The 26,330-nt window shown below is 40.1% G+C and overlaps 1 protein-coding gene across 5 annotated transcripts in view; it reads right to left on the bottom strand.

Annotated features, from left to right (window-relative positions):
• The window catches only part of SMOC2 (SPARC related modular calcium binding 2), a 139,010-nt gene extending 112,932 nt beyond the window's left edge, over positions 1-26,078 (bottom strand). The window contains exons 1-2 of one of the 5 annotated variants that reach the window (XM_027634075.1): positions 26,062-26,078; positions 25,249-25,353 (exon numbers count right to left, since the gene is read on the bottom strand). In XM_027634075.1, coding sequence (XP_027489876.1) covers positions 25,249-25,326 — 78 coding nt within the window. In that variant the 5' untranslated portion in view covers positions 25,327-25,353; positions 26,062-26,078. Of the gene's footprint in view, positions 1-25,248; positions 25,896-26,061 lie in introns of those variants that run through there. The other 4 variants (XM_027634077.1, XM_027634079.1, XM_027634076.1 and 1 more) reach the window with 4 other exon arrangements.
• Between the last annotated feature and the right edge of the window lie 252 nt (positions 26,079-26,330).

The raw sequence follows: 26,330 nt of genomic DNA, 5'->3' as shown, positions 1-26,330 counted from the left end.
TAAGCCTTCATTTTCCCTTTCACTCTAAGCTATGACAACACAGTAATTTGAAGTTTTCAAAGTACTATAGTCAGACAGCTTCAGATTCTCTTCTTTATCAGGCAGTACTCAAGAACAAAAATCCAAAACTGAAGTTCTATGCCAGATGTTAGTACTTATCATTACTAGATGCCACCCTTATTCGCAACACAAGTTTTTCACAACTAAACAGTATTTTATCTTTTCCCCATGTCAGAATACCCTGCCTACTTGCTCCCACTCAACTGCTTTCACCGTTTCCATAGATTTTACTTGGATAACAAAAGGAACAAGTGTCTGGGGGTACAACAGCAACCTTCAAAGCAGATCTCTAGCCATATGCAGCCAGAAAAACAGAATCACTTACAAGAACATGAGCTGATTTTGTCAGCCCCGTCTGAACCATCAGATAAGACAAAACTATGTATTTTGGTTAAAAACAAGTAGTGATATACCTATTTCAGTCATCTAAGTACAAAGCATGAAATGCGTAAACAGAAATGTGGTTTCTTGAGTCTCCACATCAACAGTGACACCATTCATCAAAAGAAAGTTACCAAAGTTGTACTTGTTTCCAAACACCCATAAATTAACTCCACTGCCTCGGAGTGATCCATATTGCAACACCTGTCACAGCTTCTGTAGCAACAAACTCAACGCTTTCACAAGAGGGGAAAACTTCTGGTGTTTTTGGTTAAATGGGGACTTTTGATGCAAGTCCATTTATGCACATATCTTCATTCTTATCTACCTGTTCAGAATTAGTTTACATGTGAAATCAGAAGTTTGTTGGTAGTTTTGAGGGATTGGGCATTGTTTCTTTTCTTTATACAAACAATACGCCCCATTACAGCTGCCTTTTTGAGTACCTCAGAAAAACTCTAAGCCTGGAAAAATTTAGAAATAAAATTATTTCAGTTAAAGGGTATCCGAGTCAAGGTCACATTGCCAATGTAGTGCATAAGAAATTTGCCTTACTATTGGTCATACTGTGATTCTTATGTTAAATACAAGAAAAACATACAAAGTCAGATTTATAGAAACAAATTATATTATTTCACTGACTTAGTATGCTGAGATTCAATCCCAGTAAAGAACATATGGCAACAAGGATGGGGGTTATTGTTTTACCCAAAGAGTGTTTGGTAAAGTTCAGTAAACAGAATTATTAGTATTTTTCTGAAATCTTGTAGCTAGAAAGTAGAAAGCAACTTTTCCTCCATTAGACAGGAGCGGGAAAATTCACCTATATTTGATCCACAGCGGCAAGTGACACTTACAGTTTAATTAAAAGCTTAGGTCAATACTGAAATAAGTGAGAAAATGTCAACTGTTTCCAAAAATACCAAGTGATCCTCTGTCAGCCCAGCTGTCCCTTTGTCAGCCCAGCTATATCTTAAGAGAATATACACAGACAAAATACAGGCTTCAGGAAGTAGTTGATTTTGATTTTTCTGATCTCTGGTTGCTTGAAATTTTCTTTCTACATTTAAGGGTGATAAGCATTCATTATGAAAAACCAAGCATGTCTGCAAACATTCTTCTCTCTGACACAGACAGGAGACTCAACTGCTTTTGTGTGAATAAAGCTACAGTGACAAGTTCACACACTAACGGTAACTGGTTGAATGAAAATTTCTGTGGTCTTTTATTGTGGCTCAGAGGACCAGAGAAATGGAGTCCCAGTTATGTCTGTGTCTGATGGGTACAAAACAATTTTTCCACACTGTCATTGTACCGTCTGCAAAAACACAACTGAGAAGTGGAATAGTCCGTGTGTGTTACCCATGTGAGTGGAGAAGAGTTTTATACACCACAGCTACCTGTTATATTTGGAAGACCCAATTCTATCTAAATATTTTTTGGCTATTTGTCAATAAAAAAGATAACTTGTGCAAGTAAAATGTTTTAATACACTTGAAATTATTTTTCCAAGTAACTGACTAATTTCATCTTGTCTTTTAATTTTGGTTTTTGGACTCTGTAAGAAGTGATTGTAAACTACCATCAGCATACACATCTATGTCTTTTTCTTGCAAGTTATACAATTTAGATTAACTGTACTTAAAATGCTTGAGTCCAGAGTATTTTTTCCTCTAATTATTATTTTCCTCTAGTAAGTTGATAACCTTCCCCACACATACTGTCTCAACAGAAATATACCTACCTACAGGTTACAGGTTAGACAGATTTGCAGCTTATGTTTTAAGCTCATTTGACTCCCTAAAGAGTAAATCATTAGCTAGATTGATCAGTACATTTATGGGCCATATTAATTGGGACAAATAAAAGCTAAACAAACATCCCTTTTTCAGCATGGTAAATCAAGGACACTTCCTTGTGAGACCAAGACCTGAAAGTTACCAGGTAAGATAAGAGTCCAAGGTTTTTTGGCCCAGCCAGTGGCTAATTGCTGTGTTTAAAAGGGAAAAGCACTAGCAAGACACAGTACACTTGCAGAAAACCAGACCCGGACACAATAAATTATGCATCATTTCACTCTGAGATTGAAACCTTCTCTGATCCGTAGATTCAGCACAGAAAGACATCTTCATATGTATTTGGCTGAACTTCTAACAATTCATAATAAAATCCTCTTTGCCTTTATTTTGCAATTTGTTATTTCTAAGATCCAGGCAGCACCTGGAATTTTTATTAACTGTAAGCCTATCCAGGAAAACTGAAAATTACTTAAACTCTATTACAGCATTTCAATTGATGTGTTATAGTGCAGGTAATAGACTTTGTGTGAAAATATTCAGCTTCAGGAATTTTCCCAGCAGGCTAAGAAACAATTTATTACTTTATCCTATGTTTTATCCCTTTTAGATTCTATTAATTGAAAAGCTCCAAGGTTACAATCTTAGTTTTTCTAAACTAGTAAAGCAAACCAGTTTACAGGAGTCACTAAGTGTTGCTAACTATGGTGTTTTTCTTCTCAAACAGGTAAACTCTTCACGGTTTCAGAAGCCTGTTGGATGTAAGACAAAAAAAAGGAGCTGATGAACTCTTGCAAGGACCTATTTGGAATAAAACCTTCAGTAGGGTTTATTCTTCCAATCCTGAAGTGAGCACAGACTGGTAAGTGTTATCTGTCTTTTCCTTTTGGAAAAGATGCAAGCTTCATCTGCAGATACCTTAGAATATTTTGAAATTTTTCTTATAATGAAAGCACCATTTCATACATGATCTTCTAAGGTGTTTAATTATTTTAGATTCACTCTTGTAACTGAACAGCTTCACTACTAGCTGAATAATATGGGCACATCAAGAGGCCCTGAGGAATGTTGTTTATCATCACTAAACACAGCAGTATCTCGCACAAAACAAAATAAATGGCAGATGTCACTGATCCATCACTATGTTCCCCTCTGTAAATACTACAGGTCAAGCTCTGCCAAGCTGCAACTTTGCAAAAACTTGCATTTGAATAAGGATTCATTGCTATAGTAAGGAAAAATTTTCCTCATGCTGTCTAATGTACATATCCAATAGCTTTTATTACAACAGTAAAATAGAAGGTGGAGGGCTTGAGGGGTGTGTGGGGCTGGCATTCAGCAGAATTCCCCAGAATTCCTTTTGGGAGATGTGCTGCAAATTCACTGATGCAAGATTCTGCAGTATTCAACAAAGGCTGTGTAACTTAGATACACAGCAGTACCGTAAGTTAAGAATATTGGCAGTGTGTCCACAGCAATTTTGAGTGAACTCACAGAAACATACATAGGGTATATAATGGCTTGAGAAGTGACTCTTCCTTTTTCCACTGTTTCTCTTATGTGGTTTAGAGAACAACTTTTCAACATTCTTCACATGCTCCCCTTCCCACCATCCCCAGAAATGGGGGTAACATTTGGTTCTCCAACCATGAACTTGTGGAATGAATCATATACGGAGCTACTGCAGGAAAATTACTTTTTCTGAGAGTAACCACAGAGCTCTGAACACCAAGCTTATGTTATGACTTGCTAGCTGGCATCAAATCCAACCTAAAATTCAGTTCATGTAAGAGTTCACCACCATGTAAGATTTTCCTGGTGGTTGCTCAAATTGAGTGACACAACCTATCTAATAAATCCTCTCCTCCCGCCCACTGTTCCCCCTGAGGGAGGACTACATAGGCAGCAGAGTTTTACCTTCAGAATAATTCAAACCAAAAAGTCAAGGTTGAAGGATTTCAATTTCCTCTGGAGAAATCCTCAGTTGTTCCTGCCAAACAGCTACAGGTTTCTACTGCCTCTAGGCAAAAACAGCTTGACAGAAGCACTTAGTTTGGAAGTGCCTGGGAAGATGGGATGTTTCTCAGTTCTTTCCAATGAATTCACGTCTCCTCCATGTCCCACAAGCAGGATTACAACAGCTCCCTCCACCAGGTTAAAATAGATCAACAACACAGTTTACCAGGATCCCTGACACCACTGCAGCCACAAAAGGGGTACACAAACCACTCCACAGCAGCACTTCTAGGAGTTTCACAGTTCATAATCTCATATTTGAGAGTACTACCTCACAAATAAACCCACAGATCTTTACTCTGAAGACACTAGATGTGAACTGGACTGGGCATGGAGGCTACTTCAGCGGTACTGCAAAGTGAGTTGCTCCCTCTGAGATGTCACTGCTCAAATAGCTACTCAATGTTTGTGTAGTAACAGAAGCAAAGAAGAGACTGAGCCTACCAAAATGGACATTCCCCTCAGGGAGACTTCTGCACAGTAAGGGGACAGAAAGACACTGGCTGGCATCATGAGAAGAGTTTAATTCTCAGGCAGGATATCGATGTAAATTTTCAAGGCTCCTGCACTATAAAACCACAAAACCTATTTTGACCCTCAGGATTCCCTCCCTGACGAATTAAACTGTTTCCTAAATTACAGTTCATCGGTGTTGTGCAACAGATTATAGACCACACCTACAAAAGGCATAATAAGTATGGAAGGAACAGAAACTACTCCTATTCAGCACTGTAGTACCCAGGCTGCTTTCAGCTCTGGTGAGCAGAGGGAGAGCTCGTGCTCCTTTCCCATTAGGCAAAGAATTATTTTGAAGTCACCTCAAGAAGAGCCCTCATTAGGGATGGTCTCTCTACTAGATTTCATGTCTAGCCCAAACACTTAGTTCAAACCAGAACATATCTAATATTGCCTTGACGGTCTAGGTAGCAAGCATTACACACTATTGTTGGTACCATAAGAAGCTGCCTCCTTAGCAGAGGTAACCTGTCATTCACAGAGAAACAACTCATTAAAAGTCTACCTGAGAAATCCCAGTCTGTTGTCAGCAGCAGCACTGTGAAAAACACCAGCTGAGAGCCAATACCCCACACAGTATTTAGGCAAACAGGCATTGATAGTCTAGACCCTTTCCTACACCTCAGCTCCACCAACAGCTCACTCAGACCCTTCCCAGTCTAACATATCAGATTCCCTTACACCACCAGCTATAAAAGAGCCAGGGAGAGAGCTAGCTAAATGCCCAGCTGCAACACATCTCCATTAAACAGAACTGGTGCAAAATGGAAAATAGGTTTTATTGTTCCTTTCCACCATTAAATCCATGTCAGCACTCCATTTGATGTGCTCCCCTGAAGTTTATGTTGGTAAAATGTATATCTCTAACTACATTATGTCAAAAAACAAAACTATTGCAACAAGGTGACAAAATCTCCACTATTTAAAGAGAATCTCAGTGAGTAACTGGACAGATTACTCAAAGTTAACACATTTATTGTGATGGCAGATAGGACTTTCTGATGCCATTTTTCCCCCACATATACCCTTAATAAGTAGATCCTGTATAAAATTTTAATCATTTCATAAGCTAATGCCTATCCTGAACAAAGACGTCAAAGGAAGTCAGACAAGCCTTCTGCCCCAGAACCAAGCAGCTAGTAATTGAAATTTCCAAGAAAACTGTAAGACTGTAAAATTCTTCCTATCATTTTATTCATTCAAGTTAGTCAAAGATATTAACTATGAATGGAAAATCATCTCCAAATCCTGTAACTGAGTTTGGTTTAGTGTCCACCCTTATAATCAGATATAACAGTAAAATAAATTACTTTGCAAGTGCTTTCAGAGTACAGGTTTCTCCCAAAGTTCATAAAAAAATCCTGACACAATAAAGTAAAAATATAATTTCTGTTACAGTAAGAAATGAGAAATGAAGACTTCTTTCTTTTTTTTCTTTCTTCAATAAGGAGAAAATGTTTTTCAGAGTTTTCTTGTTGTCTCAGAAAAGCTGATGCTGGCAAGTGCCTTTAGTTTCATAACTGCAAACACCAGGCATGAAATTTGATCTTTCGTCAACATGAGATCAGTTCTTGTGGTCCAAAGCTATTTTTGACCAGACCTTGTAATATAATAGAAACTGATTTCATTAAGGCATTTCTGGTCTGAACATTTGAACGCAAGCCACATGTCTGTTAGTTACCTGCAACTTGCTAATTCAGTTTAGTCTTCTGAAATTTGAAAACAGTGAAAAATGTGTCTGACACTTACAAGCTTGGTAATCTGTGGCATCCCTGCCCTGACTGGTGGAGAACTGTACTGCCACATTAGTGTTGATGCAGGTGGGTATGTTTACTTAATGTTGTATGGCTCTAAAAGCCATAGTAGCTTGGGCACTGTGCCATGATAACAGAGTTACAGTGAGCTATGTGGTCTCCTACAATCAGGAGTGTTTGATCAATACTTAGTTGTGCAGTGGAGAAATAGTTATAAAACACCCATCCTGCTTCCTTCACTTGTACACATGTACACAGGCACGCACATAGACATATCCCTCTGCAGCTTCTGTCTCTGGCAGCCTACCCATGCTCCCACAAGGTTTACTTATACTTCCCGGTTTATGTGGCATGGAAAACAGGGAAAGCAACATGGAAAATAATTTATTAATTTCTTGTAATAGCTTGCTCCTCACGCCTGAGGAGATTGTGGATGGGGGAACTTTATCTACATGCTGGCTGTCATGTCAGATATATTAACATGAGTTGCTAACAGTCTGGTTACTGATGTCTTGCAAAAAATAGTCAATATGATGTGGGAACCTACAAAGCCTAGTGTTCCCTAGACATACCGAGCGATTAGCTGTAAGACTTCAGGACACATATTGCTTCCACAGTCTGTCTGAAACAGTACTCTATTCAGAGAGCTGCATTTTTCTATAGTTTCTCCCAGATTCTCCATTCAGTCTTTTTATGACTTAGGGGATGATGAGACCCTTAGGTTTTGTATTGGGCTAGCTTCTTTTTTTAATTCTCCTTCTCCAAGGGAAAAGTCTTCATTCACAAACAGCAAAGCAACTTCAGCATAGCATATGTGATCAAATCAGAGGTTAATTCTCTCTATTGCCTGTGTATTTCATAGCAATTTAAAGTTGTATAAGCTGTTCTATACAAAGGACAATGCTACACAACATCAACTAGAATGCAGAGGTGGTTTACTAGGGCTCTTATGCAGCCACCAACCAACACAGTTCCTGTTCAGCAAAACTGGAAACAAAAGCTTGGCCTGGGCTTGCCTTAAGTTGGTTTCTGTAACCTTCCCCAGACCAAAAATCTGGTTGCTAGAATTTTCCACCAGAAGTACCACTTCACAGATTATACAGGTTTTTTCAGGATGTATTTTGAATTTTAGCACTTAAACATAATGTTGGATCTCCATGTACAGGTTCTGAGACCATGCCCTTCATAAAGGTTTGGATATCTGGGCTTAGGGTCAGTGGAGAGAAAGCACAGTCCATAAGCAGCCCCTCTTCCCTGGTATCCCTCCAGAGAGGCCCCTACGCACCACTGGAGAGGGGACAACCCAGCTGGGGTTTTCTCCACCCATGGGACCTGCTTTACAGCTAAAACCTTGCTGCTTGGCCTCTACCTAATCCAAAGCTCCTACCACATTCTATCTTCACCATAGGCTCTGCTCACCCAAATTATAGGTGACTTCCCACCTTAAGACCAGCCCATACCCAGAGAGGTACCTGATGCCTAGGGCTGGGGCAGTCCCAGGCCCCCATGCCTGCCCTGCTCCTGACAGGCTCTGTCTGCCCACAGAGAGCCCCCACTGTTCCCACTCCCTGGTCATTGCAGCACCTGACACTCTAATGTAGACTTCTTGCCTTTTACATTACATTTTTTACCATATTAAGAGGCATTCATAGTGGTTCCAGTAGAAAGGAATTGGTCCCCTGGGAGGGATGTGTAATGATTTGCTTTGGACTGAGGAAGGGGAGTTCATTTTTAATTGAATAATATGAGAAAAAAGTCTTACACGTGCTAATTTGTTGGATTCAAATACGTTTAGACTGGGTTACAGGGATGTTTTGACATTGGGTAATTAGGGTAATTGGAGAAGACTATAGGACTATTTTGACACTAATGATTTTTATATGGATAAGGTCACTGTGACACTAAGATCATGCAAGTGATATAAATGTAAAGGAACAGTGCTTGTCCACTGAAAAAGAAGCAATTTTCTATATAACACCAAAGATACCTTTAAAAATACTTAAATTAAATAGCTTGGGATTTTTTAAAGGCATGTTTGGATAAGGCTTTTTTTTTTCCTGTTTCTGCAAGGGTAAATCTGCAGCTGTCTGTGAACAAATTAATATGCCTGGTCAGAAACAAATTTAACAAAAGTAACAACAACTTGACCTGTCTTATCTCAGTCTCTTGTCAATAATGATTCAAAATTCAAATATCAATTTTGCCCATATTTCAGATGTACCTAGGAGATTTTCCTTCATTTGCATGACAATTAAACAGTACTCATTATGTCTTCAAGTATTTCCTGACTAGAGCCTGGTTTTATAAGCTATTTCAAGGCTGAAAAGTATTCTGTAAAATCTGCAAAATCCTTGGCTGTTTTTGCTACTTTTTATTAAAGCTATGGTTTTATGAATGGTGGGCTTAATACACCGTTTTTTAAATGAGCCACATTGTTGATGCACATCAAATCTTTCATCAGAAATGGATATTCTCATATTAAAAATCATAGAAGAAATTCTCAAGAGAAGAAAGGTAATTCTCAAGAAAAAAAAGGTAACAGTGAGTACTTCTGTGTTGTCTTCAATACTGAAATAAGATGGTGTGATCATTAACAAGGAGCTCAGTCTGAGAAGCTGAAGAGTTTGCTAATTTTGCAGAATATCTTTCATGTTAGAAAAGGTTCACAGAAGTAGAATCAGTTCATGAAACTTTTATCTGCTGTTTAGCAGATATCATGTTACTGATACACCACAAAACTATAACTATAGTAACCTGTAAATGCATTTATATTACACTGCACATGAAATACTACAGCTGATAGAAGTTCCTTCCAATTAAAGACCCCTTCTACTAAAAAATTGCTAGATTTCCTGCATTTTTGTCTTCTGCTAGCTCTTTTAGGAAACAAAATTCTTTTGCATTACTACATATCTCTAGAATACAATACAGTGACTGTTTCTCCATCTCTTTAAAAACATTAGCATTATAAACACAGGATTTCAATAAAATCCACAAAGTTTACAGACAACTTTAAAAAAGAAGAGATGTTTGTTAAGAAATGTTCTCTCAAAAAATGCAACATTTCATAGGCAAACTGCCCTTTAAAAACTTGCAAAAAAATGGCTACATTTCTTGTTCCTTCTCTCTTTATGCTAACATCATTTTTAATCACTTGTAGCTTTGCTTACATAATTCTTATCATAATAGAAAACATTTAGTCATTCAGCTAATCAGATTGGCTACCAAAGATTTCACTTGTTTTGTTATTGATAACAATTTCTTTTAAATCTCAGATGAGAAGCCATCTATTCATAAATGAGGAAATTAGTTAAAAACAAACCAAACCAAAAAAACAAACAAACAAATAAACAGAGGAATCAGTAAATGCAGGTACATTACTGGGGCAGAAGGGAGCATTTTCTCTAGGCTGCCAGGAGGTAGATGCTTATCTTGTACATGATACTGACTAAAACCTTCTTTTGTGCTTTTCTTTTTTGATCTTTCAAATATATATCTACCTATCTTTGGATATATGTAACTCTTCTCTTTCTATTTTTTCAACCCATCTTACAGCTGATACCACTTTTGGCCTTTCACAAATACTCTTTGACTAGGTGAGGAAATCATACTTTTCCCCAACTCAGTTTCCAATGGCTCCTAACGAACTAGGCTTTATAGAGAAAATGGCAACTAAACAGCAATAACTGGGCAACTGTAACTGTGCCTCCTGTGTGAGTTTGCTCCTAGACTCAGCCATCAGTCAGAAACACAGCAGTGATTTGCTAGTCACCTAGGAATAAAGCAGAAATATTTGCTCAAATTTTTTTGAACCAGCTTGTCTCCTCTAGTTCTGAGAGATACTGTAGGCACACTGTCACCAATCTGGCCTTTATCAGAGCTTCAGGACTAGCTCCCAGTCCCTAATATCTATTTTCTAGGAGGAGGGGGTATCCAGACAAATTCCTAAACAACCTACTACATACAGTGGGACTGCACTTCACCAGACAGATCAGTCACTCTTTGCAGGGTAAGACAAGGGTCTATAATGAAGTTGAGTGCTGCGGATAAATTATCCCCAGGGTAATAAGTGCTGGATATGTATTTTATTAGGTGACACATAGAAGAAGGATAACATCTGGACTCACAGGGCATCGAACTAAACCTGCCAAGTGTTCAAGCTATAGTGTATTTGAACAATACCATAACAGTTAAATGGATTCCCATGGCACAGATCCTAATGCAATCTGGAAAATTAAATAGCAATAATACAATGGTGTTTACCTTTGACATAAAAAACACGATGAAGAAAAAAGCCTATCTGAGAGACAGCATATAGTCAACAACTATTTAAGAAAGCAAAACAGTGAGCAGCAGAGATCTCTGGGCTACAAAAGGCTTAAACCTTGATCAATGTGCTGTAACAATACAAGTGACCTGCACACCGAAAGACCAGCCCTTCTTCTCATAGCACCATTCACAGCTTTGGGTTAATGGACATGGGGGAGTACTGGCCACATTTAACTGAAATACAGTATTAACCTGTTTCATGCATCATATAGCTGCTAAGATAGAGGTTGTCTGTTGAAAACACAAACTTCCACGTTCCATGCTTTCATATGCCATCTGTAGGACTTCTAACACAATGAGTAAACATTTCTGGACAACATGGGAGCTTCTCAACTATGGTAGCAGCAGATAAGCAGCAGGAGCCTCACCTGATATACTGCAATCAAGCTCAGGCAGGATTTCAGGCAATGGGGAACAGTAGGACTGATTGAGAGGTATGAACTTGGAAAACAAAGCGTATTGTGAAACCAACACACACTGAATGGGCTTGCCTATATAATGCAGTCAGAATGAATAACAGATATCTTAGCACTCCCAGTTCTATGAGCTTTTCTTAATGACTGTACTGATGAACCATACACATACATAGCTCTAATTTAGCAAGAGTTGTATGTGCAGATAGTCAATGTGACTGATGTAATATGAATCCTTTTGAGATTGCCTTATAGCTTGTTTACAAGAAAAGAATTTAATAAAAATATGCCCATATTATTTACAGCCCATTTTATTTATAACCCATTTTATTTTGAAACAAATCCACTGTTTTGGGGGGGGGGGGAGAAAAAGAAAAAACATTGAGACACAAGCTTTTTTCTTCATTCATTTTTGGCATGAGTACAGCTTCTAATTCTGTTGACTTTGATTAGTGTCTTTTCCAACTTCTTCCACCTCTATTTCACCTGAGCCAATGCTTCCACCATGTTCAGCCAATCTTTGGCTCCCAGAAGTCTTTGGAACCTTCATAGAACATGTCATTTAAGAATGGCTGTGTCTATGAAGAGATTCTCCCTTTGCAGCCAAGATCGAAACAATCATTTTCACCAAAAAAAAAAAAAAAATTGGACTGGCAGTCTTAAAATAGTAGCTTTGGGATTTAGCTCCAATTTATCAACCTCCTATTAAGAAACTGAGCTATATTTGCCCTGTAGAGTGAAAGATAGGATTTTAACAAGTTTAATCCCACAGATTGATGGCTATTTCAGCAGAACTTTAAGTTCTTTGAGTTCTGTAATCACATGTATTTTCCAATGATATGTAAGAAGGACAAATATGATGACAGGGTTAATTCAAGAAAGTAATGGTGAAGTAGCACCTGGTAGCAGCATAGACTAGGAAGAGATGTACTCTATACAGTATATGCTCAGTGGTATCCTGCTGATCAACTTCTATCTATATATACATAAAGCTGCCAACATGTTTCTGTTATGAACAGTCTCACCACCCAGACACATACAGACTAACAGATTTTTATCACGTCTCCAAGGCTTACATATGCAAACGTGCTCATTGACAACATCAGTTTCAGGTGCTTCCATTATATCCAAGCTTCTCTGCACACTCTTGCCCTTATGGAGTAGACCCACAGTCAAGTTTATTCTTCTTAATTACTTTCAAGAGAACAAATAGTTTCTCTTGTTCCAGACCCAAGAGGACAGAGACATGCACAAATTCACCTTGTTTTAAACTCCCACTGGACTCAGGAGGATGTTGTGGAGAAAGCTGGACACATCCATTATAAAGACTCTGGAATATTAGAATTGCTATTGTACAAACACTCTGGCACCTATGTGCAGCTGAACCTGCAGCCTCCTATATCCATGACACACATGACATGACTACAAATCTCCCCTTCACTTGAGTCTCTATCTCAGGCATTTCTGCTGTCCAAATCACATGAGGGTGCATAAAAGCAAACTGATATTCCAGAGGGCCAAGACAGAAGCTGCAGTTGCGATAACCCTATTTATCAAGGACTGAAGCATGGTGAGGCAGAATCATTTCTGATTTCTCAAAACAGTGTACTAGGGGGGGCAAACCCTCTCATTTCCTCTCACCCATGCTACTTCGCCTTGCAGACACCTGGCATGCATCACACCCCTTTTTAATCAATGCAGGACACAGAATGTGTACATATGACATATGAAGCCCTCAGGCCATTTCAAAGTCACAGAGGAACTAATAGGAAATTAAGTAATCATCTCCAATTATACTTTGACAACAACTTTTAAATCTCACTCCATTAAACAGTGGTTTTCTAGCAAAATGAGACACATTAAAAAATAATCAAAACATTTTAAAAGATGTTGACCGATATTCAAACAAGAAACATCAGGTATGAGAAAGAGAAAGCATGTAGTTCTGCCTCTCTCAGACACACTCGCACACCTGCTTTGCTGTTGCTGACAGCAGATAGCTGCGGGGCTCTTCCTGAGAGACATCCTGCATACCACAAAATAGCTGCAGAACATGAACTCTGACCCCCTTCAGTTTTGATAGACTTGTCATTTCTCTCAAACTTTTCCATCCATCATGAACACTCATTCTAGTGTTTAACTCAATTTTATGAAGATCCCTGGAGGGAATTTCATTGCGTTTCTGACACTGCTTTAATTGCTGTCAGGTGGAAATAGTTTTTACAAGTGATTAGTCCTATTCCTAACCTCCTAATTTCATTGGACATTTCTGGTTGCTTCTTACTTGTATGAAAAGACTGTGATTTCCTGACATGCTTGTAAAATGAATCTCACCTGGAAGTTTCCTCACCCTCAGGTGTGCTGAGAAGACAGGACAGCAGTTTTAAAGGAATAATTTACTTTTGTAACAAGTAGAGATACTGTATGACTTTTTGATTGCTCCTGTCATAATAAGCAATTCAGACAGTAAAAGCTCTCTCTATTCTCTTCTCGTTGTTTAGGATGACAATCAAGAGAACTACTAAAATAAGACCAAATATTGTCTGTGGTAGTTCCTGAAGTGACTTAAGATTTGAAGGGAAATGTTGTTCTTCTTGTTCTTTTCAGTCTTGAGATAACACAGATTCATCAACTAACAAATGCAGCAAAAAAGTTAAGTAAAAACCTAACAATTTAGAAATCTTGTCAAATGAAAACTAATGTGAAACTCCTATGCCTCGTTTCCTGTTTTAGAGCAAAACACATAAAAGAATAGCAGAGAAAAGTGATCAGATCAACTTACCTAAATTTCAGGGGAAAAAAATCTCATGTTCTGGTTATTAAGCCCAAAGGAACTTTAAGCTCTTATGGAGGCTTTGTTGGAAAATAAAAGGAAGAAAAGCTTTTCATAGAGTCTACCCCTGCATAGGCATATATGACTGACATGAGTAGTCTTAAGATAGAAGATGGCAATCTAGGGAATTTATTGCAGCTGACAGATAACATTTTGAAGCCCCAGAAAGCCTACAGGAAGAAGATCTGTGTTTCTTGATAATGCTTGGCACCTCTTCGAGTTTGTCAAGAGAACCTTTGGACCAGGTTTCCCAAAGGGTTCTTGATGCTGCTGCTAGAGAAAAAAAGAGTATATTCAAGAGATGGTGAATGTAACAGTGAGAACAGCTCTCAGTTCTTTCACAAGAAGGAAGCATCTTGCATCCAGACCCACCTTCTTTTCTCCTTCAAGAAAAGGTAGAGAAGGGCACTGTTTAGAGAAGCTTTAAGCTCCATGCTGACCTATGTGAAAAACTGGGAAGAGGCATTCAAACATTCCCATTATTCTTTGCAGGAAAGAGTAGGCTGCATTGATTCAGGTTTCTTTTTTTCTTTAGGGGAGAAAAGAGTTTTGCAGTATGAAAGGAAACACATACCACAGCCTGACAATCCCAGCTTTAGTGCAGTGATAAGGTTGAAACCCTAAGCTCTCATAAGTCAGGAAATACCAACCAGATGACACTTGGCCCTCTGCAGCGTGCAGAGCCCTTTTACCAGCAGCATGACAAGGCCAGGGAATAGACAATTTTGCTAATTGCTTCCTGTAGTGTTGAATTAATTCCTTCAATTTTATATATATATATATATGAAAGTCTATACGGAACAGCCAGCTTGGATACTATGTAGAGGATGTAAAAAACTAGACTGTAGCCACAACTGCCTGATGAACTCTACTATTTGTATATCATCCATTATTTGTGTTCAGCCTCACCTGCAAGCGTCATTCAAGATTTACTCTTGTTTATTACTGAATTTGATAATGATAGTAGACCAAGAAGGCTAACCAGGAAGGAGGTTCTTTTGCCCAAAACACTGTACAAACCTAAAGAGCTTACAGTCTATACACAGATAAGGCATGCAAACACTGGGGAAAAAGATGTACTAAGGAAAGATCAACTATATGGAGAAGAAGAATATTGGAGAAAAATCTGCAGAGGCCAGAGGGAGCCCAATCACAACTACAAGGTCCAAAGAACATCAGCTTTCAGGTCCTCTGGGCTTTCTCCTACCAGCAGGGTTGCAGCTAGCTCTTTTCTTTGGTTTCACCTCAGAACTACATGTATTGTGAGTCTGTGATTATCTCACCAGTCACTCTATCAAAGCAGCAGGGCTGTGTCTACTGAGCTTCTGTGAGTTTGCCATCAGCCACAAAGATGCATAAAGCAATCTCTGTCAGCCATTGAGTCTTGGTGTCAGATCTGGTTTTGCTATCTAGTAAAAAATACTCCAACTCTCTTATTGCCATACATCTCTCCTGGTCTTGCATCTAATGAACGTAAACACTGATACGTCATAAGAGCAGTATTTAATACCTATTTTGCACTGGAGAAAATTGCTGCACTAATTGCAGATAAGTAGAGAATTGAGCTCTGCTTTTTGCCATTTTTCCTTCAGAATGAAATCAATTATCTGTGCATGAGTATTGCCTCATAATTTTATTGCAAACTGATGGAAGTCTATCACAAAGCAATGGCAGAACTTTAGCTCTTGAAGTCATTCAGCACCTGGAAAAGGGAAAATTAAAACAGAAGAGCAATTTACCAAATGGACCCTTCTTTCAAAAAACCTTTCCCTTTTCCTCAGAAATGGACTTTCCCTTTTTCTCAGAAATGGAATTTATGGAACATTTCAAGGAGGAAACATGATGGAAAGATAAAACCTCCTGTTCAAAGTTCAGATTTGCAACTAAATCCACTTAGGCTGAAGTCTATCAAAAATTTGGCACACTTGAAAAATGCCTTCCCAGGAGGACACAGTCTGAAATACAATCCCATTAAATACAGTGTGAAAAGTAAGTTGTTCACTTTGTTTTGTCTTGCTCACCAGAATCCATGTAATGAATGCTGTGAAAAGAAACAGTATGGATGCATGCAAAGGAATTACAGGCCATATGCTTTCTGCAGACTGAACCCCCGTCCTGGTGTTCCACGGCCAAGAGCAGCTCATATGTTAGGCCATATATTCCCTCTTGCTGCTCACACCAACCTGCTCTGAGCTCTTACAAATGCAAAGGGTTAATTAACGTCAAGGCAAGCCATGTTATTAAAGACACTTTCTTTTTAGAGAACATTCTACCTTTCAATAGTTTCAATGAAGAATTTTTCCATTTGAGATTTTTCCCTTTTGAGTTCCTATCTGATGGGCAACTGAATGTCAAGTGCTGAAAAATCAAGGTCCCCAGCTCTCTCCCTCCTCCCCTCCGCTCTAACGCCGCTGGGCAGGGAAACAAGGGCTTTCCCTCCTTTCAGCCCTTCCCAGAGAAGACGGTGCAGATCGCGCTGCTCTTGCACTCCCTCCCGTGGTGGATCCCTGAAGTGCCGTGGAAAAAGACAAGGTGATCTTGCCAGGATGCTGCGCAAGTGATGCCACTCCTTTGTATTTGCAAGGGAATGTAGGGGGGGGGGGAAATGGAGAATTATCTGTAGAGATCCCTCCCTCTTCCACCCTCACTTTTTATTTCGTGTTACAGTCTTCAGTGGCTCTCTCCCCCAAAAAAACCAGCCTACACAACAGAGTTAATTTACGAAACAAATAAGTCTAAGATCAACTCAAAGCCTTATTTAGTTTCTTTGTTGTCAATCATTTTTTTTATTCCTGTACTCTCTTCAAGGTATCTTTCAATATGTGCTATTCTCCACTACAATGTCGCATACTTATTTCAGGACCAGGTTTCACTTATTTGATTTCATTTCTTTGGTAGAATTTTTTATTTTAAGAATTTTTCATTTTAAAAAGTGACATTTACTTCAGTGATTTTTCACTCTAGCAGGCACATCAGATCACAGGAAGACAGCTCTCTGGACATGAGCAGTATTACACAGCACTACTGGCATAAAAAGGCAGCAAATAGTAACCACAGCACTTGACAAATACAACCTTACAGTGCTTGAGTCACCTTCACTGACACCCCTTTGTCTCCACTAAGTGGCATCAATATGGATTCTAAAGTGAAGGAGAACTGATTAAAACACTGAGACTAAATGCATTAAATAATTCTACACCTATGCAGATGGGCATGAGGACAAATACATTAACTGGGACAACTGAAGCAGAGACAGTTGTAAGGCGGGTTCAAAGTGTTTTCCTGTTTCTAATAATAACTCTCTTTTTAAGACCATGAGGTTCACCTCACAGTCCCAAGAAGGAATCCAGTGTGTTTGGATGCCTATAGAAAGTCAGGATGAAGTCAAGCGCACTGATATCAGCATGGCATACATGTATCAGCCTCACTGAGAAGAGATTCTCACGTTTTAATATCACCATCTTTCTGAGATGCTGTCAATGCCATATGTCCACCTTGTGTTCTCCAAACAGACTCTAATATTTACCTTTAGCAGAAGGATGCCACTGCGGAGAGCAGCACCTAGCAAAGAAAAAGGTTTGGGAAGCAATTCTCTACTTTGCATGATCTAGATCCCAAACAAATCACGTACTTTTTGCTCTGTGATACTTCAGAACATGTGATCCGATTTAACAGCAATTCTGTTCAAGTAAACATGTTACAGTTAAAATATAGTCTGTGTGGTTACGGTCTGTGTATTCACCAAAATGTCACCATCCCTTCTAACCCTACTTCAAATTAGTAATGACACTCAATGGCAGACTTTTACTCAAACTGAACTCCATCACTCTTCTGCTTTACTCCAGATAAAAGCAAGAGAAAGATAATGAAACTGAGTAATTACTTTCCCATCCTGACATCTACAGTGCCTACAGTCTGCAGGTTTTCTCTGTACTACAGCTTGCTACCTGGATCATAGTGAGTCCATTCTGATTACCATTAAAATTATTCTTTATCTGTCACTACTTTCATTTCAAAAAATGTACCTGATGTCCCCTTCAAAAAGATGTCCCCTGAGCTCTTACACTGCTTATTCACTGCCAGTATCTTGCTTTAATTAAAAAAGAAAAGGATATTGATAAATGTATGATAAATCTAGCCCAAATAAAACAACTGTGAGTACTTTATAGCAGTAATTTTATCCTAAAAAAATCTGTAAAATATAGCATGCAGCCATGACATAAATAAAGAAAGAACATTCCAGAACAATGGAATTTTTCTTAGTTTTCATGTAAGTACTCTTTAGGTGTTCTAGGACAGAGCAAAAGATTTATAGTATATGTATGACAGCTAATTTGTATACAGTTTAAAAAATGATCACCTAAAAGACAGGAAAATATATTATTACATCCTCAGAATAAATTTAAGGTAACACAAAAGATCTTTACTCAGTGACTCAGAAGATGACAGAAGAAGCAGCCTAAAGTAAAAGAAAAAAAAAAAGCTAGGTTTTGGATAAGTATGAGGTAAACATTCTTGAGTGAGTTTTCTAGCAGCACACTGAGCAAGCCAGGGAGAGAGCTGGAAAGGATTGCCTTCAGGAAATGCTTTGTCTTTCCGTCCCAACAAGAATTCTAGGTTGCATTCTCTATTAGCCTGGATTTTCAACAGCTGATGAAACACTTAGTGGTCATTTATAAAAGGTAATAAATTAGACGGGGGAAGAAAAATCACTGAAGGGCAGTTACTAACTCATCAAAGTGATTTCTTCTGCGAGGACTGGCTAAAACTTCCATTTGGGACACTGACACACAAGCAACTTCACGGGTTCTGTGGTAAGAAGTGACACTACATTAACTTTGCTGCTTGGTGCCCACTGATAATTTGGTAAAGTAATATTAAGAAACCCTGCGATACTGAGCATTACCACACTGATATAAAAAACAGTCCATATGCTTTTGGGTGGCTTTCACCTCCCCATAACCAAAATTTGTGTCATCATGTTCCATGAACACCACTACTACAGCAACAGCTGTAATTCAGACAAATTCGCTCTGTACATGGGGTAGCTAGACAAAGATTGAAAAAGTGAAGGAACAAAATGCAGGTATTTGTGCTATACCTGCTCTTCTCTGCTTAGTTTATTTGCTTATGGCAATATCTTGCTACATCTTAAGTTATCCCTCCTAATCTTTTGTCATAAACTATTCTGTGTAACATTAGCATACTGTGAAGTGTAATTTTTTCCTGAAGCATTTCTTCTTTTCAGGCTCACCTCCAATGTTGCACTGGAAAGTGCTTTATCTCTCACTGTAGATAATATTAAGGCTATTAGCAATTAATAACCAGAAGTGGATAAAGAAATGTCAACAGAAGCATATCCCATGAGACTACAGAGGGCCATTGAGACCAAAATGATTGGCATCACCAGGGCAGTATTCACACAGTCAAAAGCTATTTTGACTTCATAAATTCTGAAGAAGGCATTCCAAATTTTCATTGTGAAATGGCTTTTATCGTGAATCTATTATGTCTACTCTTTAAAAATCTGCCTCACATAACAATATTGAATCAACCAGAAAATTAAGACACAGTTGAATTTTGATTCTAAAGAAAACACAGAATGTTTGGAAATCCCTGAGTCTTTTGCAAGGGTAGCCTCCATTCACTCTGCAGATTGTCCAAGAACATTGGAATTTGTTCTGATAAAAAATGTCACTCCTGAACCAAACTCAGACCTTCATTTGCTGTTCAAAAACAGGTCTTTGATTCCAACTCTTTCTTACTCAGTTTTTAATTTTCAGACGCCTCTGCACTTCCTGGTCTCAGGCCTGACAGGAAATGGAAGTACCAAAATACCATGAAAATGGCTGTGCCTGTGGTGAAGCTGGTCTGGCTGAAGAAATGGAAACATGAGCAAAGTCCTGAACAAGCCAGATCTTGAAAAGATCCGTAGCCCAATTTCCAAACCAACAGGGTTCAGATAGGTTTTGGATAGCAGCTGAACTTTTGGAGGCTTCTCAAAAGGAACCAAACCCTGAGGTTTGCCAGCTGTCAAGGAATACACACAGATGTTCCTCGAGGTATTCAGTAGGTAATAGGGAATGGATGAAAGCATCAAAACTGGCCACAATATGCATGATCTGCTTCGTTTTGTTTCTTCTGTCCTGCTCTTCCCTCCCCACTCACATTCATTTCTACTCTCCACTTCTGGTTTTAAAATCTTACGAGTGTGCAGTCAACTTGCCATCTCCATTAATGTCTCCTACATTATAAGATGCAGCTTATGTTGGCTGCATGTACAAAAATTACTTCTGACCCCTGATCAAAAGTTTACTGACTTTTTCAATAACAACTCCCACAGGTTTTGGTTTTGTTTCTTTAGTGAGAAATGTCTTGAGAGTTTACTGCAAGGAAGCATTGTTGAAAGTGTTTTATTTTCAGAGCTGATGTATCCTTGGTTGTACCAATGCCCGTTTGCAGTAACAATGTTGTTGGGATCTGGAGCCACTTACAGTTTTATTTATGGTCTTGGTTTTTCAGTCACAATTAGAATAACTTTTCCAAATGTTTTGGTTTGCAGACGCCATCCAAATAGGTCCTTAACTTGGAAAGCCGTGATCCCTTTACTGAACTACCTTAGTGGTCCATCTTATATTGATGAGTGTTGTGGAAGCTATCCAGTGCATTAAATGCTATTGAATACTCATATGCATGTGCCAAGGGAGAAAAAGAAAACAATTGTTCCCAGAAATATTCAGATTTTGATGAAAGGAACTATTAACAGGCAGAGGTGTTCATTTCAAGAGGTGATTTCAAGCAAACTTTTTTTCCTTTTTAAGATCTATTGATTGTATTGAGGGAGACACATGGTTCAGCAAGGCTTTGAAAGAATAAATAGTTTGTGGTATGTTATAAGTCATCAAGATTTTAAAATAAGAAACACTTGTGTCCTATTGTTTATACAAGTACATCCACACACACAACACTGCAACTGAGATAAAAGCTAAGTTGATGGTTTCAAAAACGCAGTATTAACAATGCCAAAGTAAGTGTGTTGGTAAGTGCAGTGATCATAAACATACTTACTGAAGGAACAAAATGAGCTTTCTTCAAAACACTGTGTTTTAAAACAAAAGTACCTATATCCTTGATATGCCCATTGTCCTAATACAATATGTCAACAAGGCTCAGTTCTCATTGGTTTCATACATCCAGAAAGAATGGGTGCATCTCAAAGAGTAGAATAAAAATACAGCATTGCAAAAATGTTCCTACAATGTGTTACAAGAATTGCAGAGTGTTACCTGGCTTTCCATAAACAAGGTAAAAGGACAAGGCTACTTGAGATAGTTTCTGGAACATAAGATTAGTATTTGACACAAGGGGAGAAAAAAACAGGAGCAGCCAAATTGGCTACAGTCCCTCCAGATCTCATAGTTTCTTATGAGACAGCTCCCAGCCTACCTTTCCAGAATGAAAGCCATTGTTCTGTTGCCAATATTTGTTCATTTGAAATAACAATAAATATAACACTAAATAATGCTCTCCTCTCACATGCATCCCTATGGCTCAGTTAGAAATTCATAACAGGAATATTATGTTTCCCTTCATTTTGTCTATTATTGCAATATGGTCCTACTCAGGAGATGAGAGTCCAGAAACAGCTTCAGCAAAGTAATTTTTGATGACAAGAGGCCAAGATTGGTACAAATTCCAAGTAGTTGTGGCCTATCTCAAACCCAATGAACGACAGAAACTCTGAAACTTTTAGACTCTTGTGCATATCATGGCTCCCCAGTAAAGATTCAGGTGTGCATCTACCCACCTTTCATGTTCCTTCTCTACCTTGGCACACAGACAGGGAGCCAGGTGAGTTCTGGCTGAGTCCACAGTTTCGGTAGAGATGGACATGTTACAACACTCACATTTACTTTAGATATAGCCATAAAGACCAGGATACCAGACTCTCGACTGCTGGTGCATTTCAACTACCTGCTGACTACCCTGATGCATCTGCCTGCAAGAAATTGTCCTGATGGCTATTATCAAGGCTGTAGGAAGCCATATGCTCATCTTTCCTTGCACACCTGCAGTCAAATAAGACTGCGTTGATAAAATGGCAATCAGAAATCTCTCAAAGTTGTTATTTTTGTGAAAACTCTGTAATTTCTTGCTATTGGACTTTTGTAAAGCTTCCAACATCTGAAAATTACATATTCACTTGGACTACAGACATGGGTGGTTGTTGTGTCATTTCTGCCCAAGCAAAATGAAAAATATTATTCCTAATTAAATGGAGATACAGCTCTTTAAACTACTGAAAGTCTTCTCTGAAAGTACTACCTGATTTTCTTCTGGAGCTAGCGAGGACATAAAGTTAAAACAGGCCAGAGATCTGTTTAGACAGATAAAAAACATAAAAACATAAAGACTGATACCCTCCCTCCCTTCCAAACCATCATGCAGTTTGTTGCTTAGAGCCCAGAGCTGTTCAACACCCGGGCAAGGAAAAAAACATCTCATCCATGTAGTTACCTTTTGGAAAATGATGTTCACTTTAAAGTTGCCTTTGCTAGAGGGAACTTTAATTTTATTATCATGTCACCGCTAAGGTTCATCTAATGTCAGATTTTCCACTGCAGTAAAGGAGACTGTGCCTTTGATATTGCCACCACCAGGAAAGATTAGTACACCCATGACAGTGTGCTATCATTAGGAATGAGCACTCCTTCCCTGTAATCATCTCGTAGTTTTTATGAAACTCAGGTCCACAGTGAAGCACAGTCTGTTCCCATGGCCTCTGGTTATTTATGAAAATATCAGCCTTTATTTGTTATTCTTCACACCACAAATAAAAATAAAACCTTCACCCGTTGTGTAGAAAAGAATGGCCATTCTCAGTCATCACACACTGGCACAGCAGGTGAAAAAACAGCACATATTTTCTTGGTCTTTCCACACAGCCTGGGTTTGTTGTTCCTTATAATTATGAAGCACATATCCATGGATATTTGAGAAAGGTACATGGGGACAGGGGTTATACAGTCTGTGAGCTATAAGCAAAATGGCTACAGGAGTAAAGAATTATTCAGGGGTATTTGTGGCTGTAATAGCACTGCTTTTTTGTTGTTGTTTAAATAGGTAAGGACAAAAATAGTAGAAATAAACCTGCCTCATTCAAAGTGTAGTCTTGTGGGAAAATGTAGAATGTATATGTGCATTTGTGTGCATGTGTGTTGTTTCCTTCCTATGAGTGTCTACCTGTTCATTACTTGTTTTATGGAAGGATTTCTAATGTAGTCTAGTATTTGTATGGGTGAGCCATTTCTGTAAGAAGACCATAGGCAACAGAAAAACTAGCATGGGCTCACTACCTACAGTCCTCTACAGACAAGGCTAGCTATGCCTACTGAAATGTCCAAGTTTAATTCAGTCTGAATGCTTAAAGTCTTCAAAACCATTACCTTTTTGGTAGCAGAGGGTGGGGATTTCAACAGGATTGACTTTTCTGGTCATGGTTCATAAAGATGCACACTACCACAAGGTACAGAAATTAATAATGTACGCTCTGGATGGGTGAAAGAAGGAAGAGAGGGACTTCAGATGTCACTCAGATAGCAGTGAAGTCAAATACATCCTCATCAATCTATGACATTTAATTTTTAAAAAGTTTGCCAAAGTGCCCTTGGCCAGATTTTTGTTCCCTTTTGTAAGGCAGAAAACCCCTCACTGAATGACAGTTAATTCAGCATTGATTTATATACATATGTTAAAAGACTTAACAACATTTGGGTTATGTATCATCTAAAGATGATACAACAATGCCAGTCATTCTTATTTTACATTTGGACAAACTAAGTTTTGGTAGCATTTTCAGTTTACTTCCATGCTATTATTTAAAACTCTTTTTACGTACAGAAAAGAGAATATAACACGTACTGTCTTGTAAATTCTGTTTATATATTTGTGAAAGCAAACTTGAAAGTTAATTGCAATGTTAATCTGTTGACCAGAGTAGTATATATTACCTGACAGTCTAAGGGTGCTTCAATTAGGGTCTTAAAAAATAAAACAGGAACATCAATTGACTTTACCTGTCCCACTCTTGCAAACGTTATCCACAATAAAATTCATGGAGTAAACTCATTACTTTAAGGTTTTCAGTTAGCAGCTTCTAGTCTACAAATCATTTAGGAGGAAAAAAACTAGACAAAGAGGCAAAACTTCTTCTGAAGAATTTCAGGTATGAACAGCTCAACTATCCCTCACTGCCATCTCTCCTTGAGTTGTCCCTATAGCACCTTATTCAAGAAGAAAAGAAAAGGGAAAAAAATAAAATCCTAACTCTAAGTATTTTACAAAAATTTTCTGAAAGACTGAGACAAAAATAGGGTCTATTTCACTTTGCAACTGCCTGTAACTTTGGCATAATAAACTCTAAGGGCACAGCCTTCACCAAAACACTTAAAAACAGCTTGAAAGAGGTACTTGCTGCCCGTTATGTTTACTCAAGCACTTGTTTAAAAACACATTTAAGGAAAATGTTTTTATTTCTACACATTGCATTAATTATAGCTTTGCAAACACTGCAAACCCTACAAGAAGATTGAACTGAGCTATTAGCTGCAAACCTCAGGTCTTGGCTAGAAAAGTGGTTATGGTTTATTTAGCAAGCCTAATGAATTGGCTCACCCATCTCTACACAGAGTTCCGTGTAGCCTGGAATAGCCAGAGAGGCTTGTTTCACGTCGCTTTATAATTAAAAATAAAGTAAAATCCGTCAACCCAAGACGGTCCAAAACCAGACCTCACTTCAGCATTATTCCTCTTCGGGAAAACAAAAGCATTAATACGGACATTGACGCTACACCGAAGCAGTGCGGGGACCCACACTAAACTTCCATTTGGCTGCCGCTGGCAGTTCTCCCCTGGCAGCGCCCGGCGGGGCGGCGGTGCCGACTGCTCCCCACGCTGCCGGACAAGCCGTGGCGGAACTCCCGCCCGGGATGGGCTCCGTCCCCCGCCCGAAGCGGGGCTCAGCCCCCGGCCCGGCAGCCGCGGGATGCCCCCTCGCTGCCTGGGAGGGGGCATCAGCCCGATCAGGTGAGCCCCGGGCATCGACCTGGCGGGCGCTCGGCGCCCAGAGCCCAGCAGCGGGGCGGCCTTACCGTGAGGGCGGAGAGCTTCTGTGCCGGCACGGCGGGGAGCAGCTCCGGCAGCAGCAGCAGCAGCAGCGGCACCCACATCCTGAGGCGGCGGCGGGCACGCAGCGACTGCGGGGAGTGAAGCAGGGGGACTCTCCTTGGGATGTCACTGCCTTCCCCCCCCCCCCCCCCCCCCTTGATGCCTGCTTTTGCTCCTTTTCAATCGCTCCGGTGGGAAGTCCCAGCTCAGGTCCTCAGTTTTCTTTTTCCCCGCCCTAGTCCTTAAAATTTGGGGACGGGTGTATAAGTGAGAGGCGGCGGTTTCTCCCGCTCTCTGTGTCCCTCCCTCGCTCCTCGGGAGTCAGCCCCGGCTCGGAGATGCTCCCCAGCTTCTCCTCTCCCGGCGCCCTCCCACTGCCGGGGAATGTGCCGGACGCCGTCGCCTCCCCTGGGGCGCCGCGCCTGCCTCCGCCTCGGGTGGGCAGCTGTCTAGCCCTGGGGGTCCCTTTTTCTCCCTTCCAGCCCCGACTCCTCTGTAGCAGGGGAAGCGGGACGAAACGATTGGGACGGGAAGGAAGGACCCACCACCAACACCGGGAGCACCCGTGAAGGCACTGCCGCGACTAAGAAAGCTGACGGTGTGGACCTCATCGAGCCGCTCTGCCCCTTTTCCTCTTATCCTGCCCCCTCCCCAACCCGGCCTCCCCTTTCTCCTCCCAGACCCACAGATCCTCGCTGATTAACCCTCCCCGATGCTGCCGGGGGGACGCCGCTTGCTTTCCCTGCAGGGTTTATTCCCCCCACACCCCCTCACGCTAAATCAACATGTTCAAATACCAGCAGCCCCTGGTGGTCCCGACCCCCGTCCTGGTGAGCCCCGAGCTCCTCCTGGAGCGCCCCTGCCCTGGCCCCGCCTCGCCGCCCGCCGGGCACCGCACGGGGCGGGAGCCAGGGCCACGGCATCCAAGTTTCTGGCTGGGGCAAAAGCCAGGCAGCAGCTCCCCCGTGGGGCAACCGGACAGCACTGGGGGCTGAGCCAGGCGCTCCGGCACGGCGGGGAGTGCGCACTGCTGGCCCGGGGGTACCCCGGTCAGATGCCGGTGGTG

This window comes from Corapipo altera, unplaced genomic scaffold, assembly GCF_003945725.1.
Source record: "Corapipo altera isolate COAL_440 unplaced genomic scaffold, ASM394572v1 2b, whole genome shotgun sequence".
Classification (NCBI taxonomy): Eukaryota; Metazoa; Chordata; class Aves; order Passeriformes; family Pipridae; genus Corapipo; species Corapipo altera.
The sequence above is the reverse complement of the archived record's forward strand: the minus strand, read 5'-3'. Positions and strand labels throughout refer to the sequence as shown.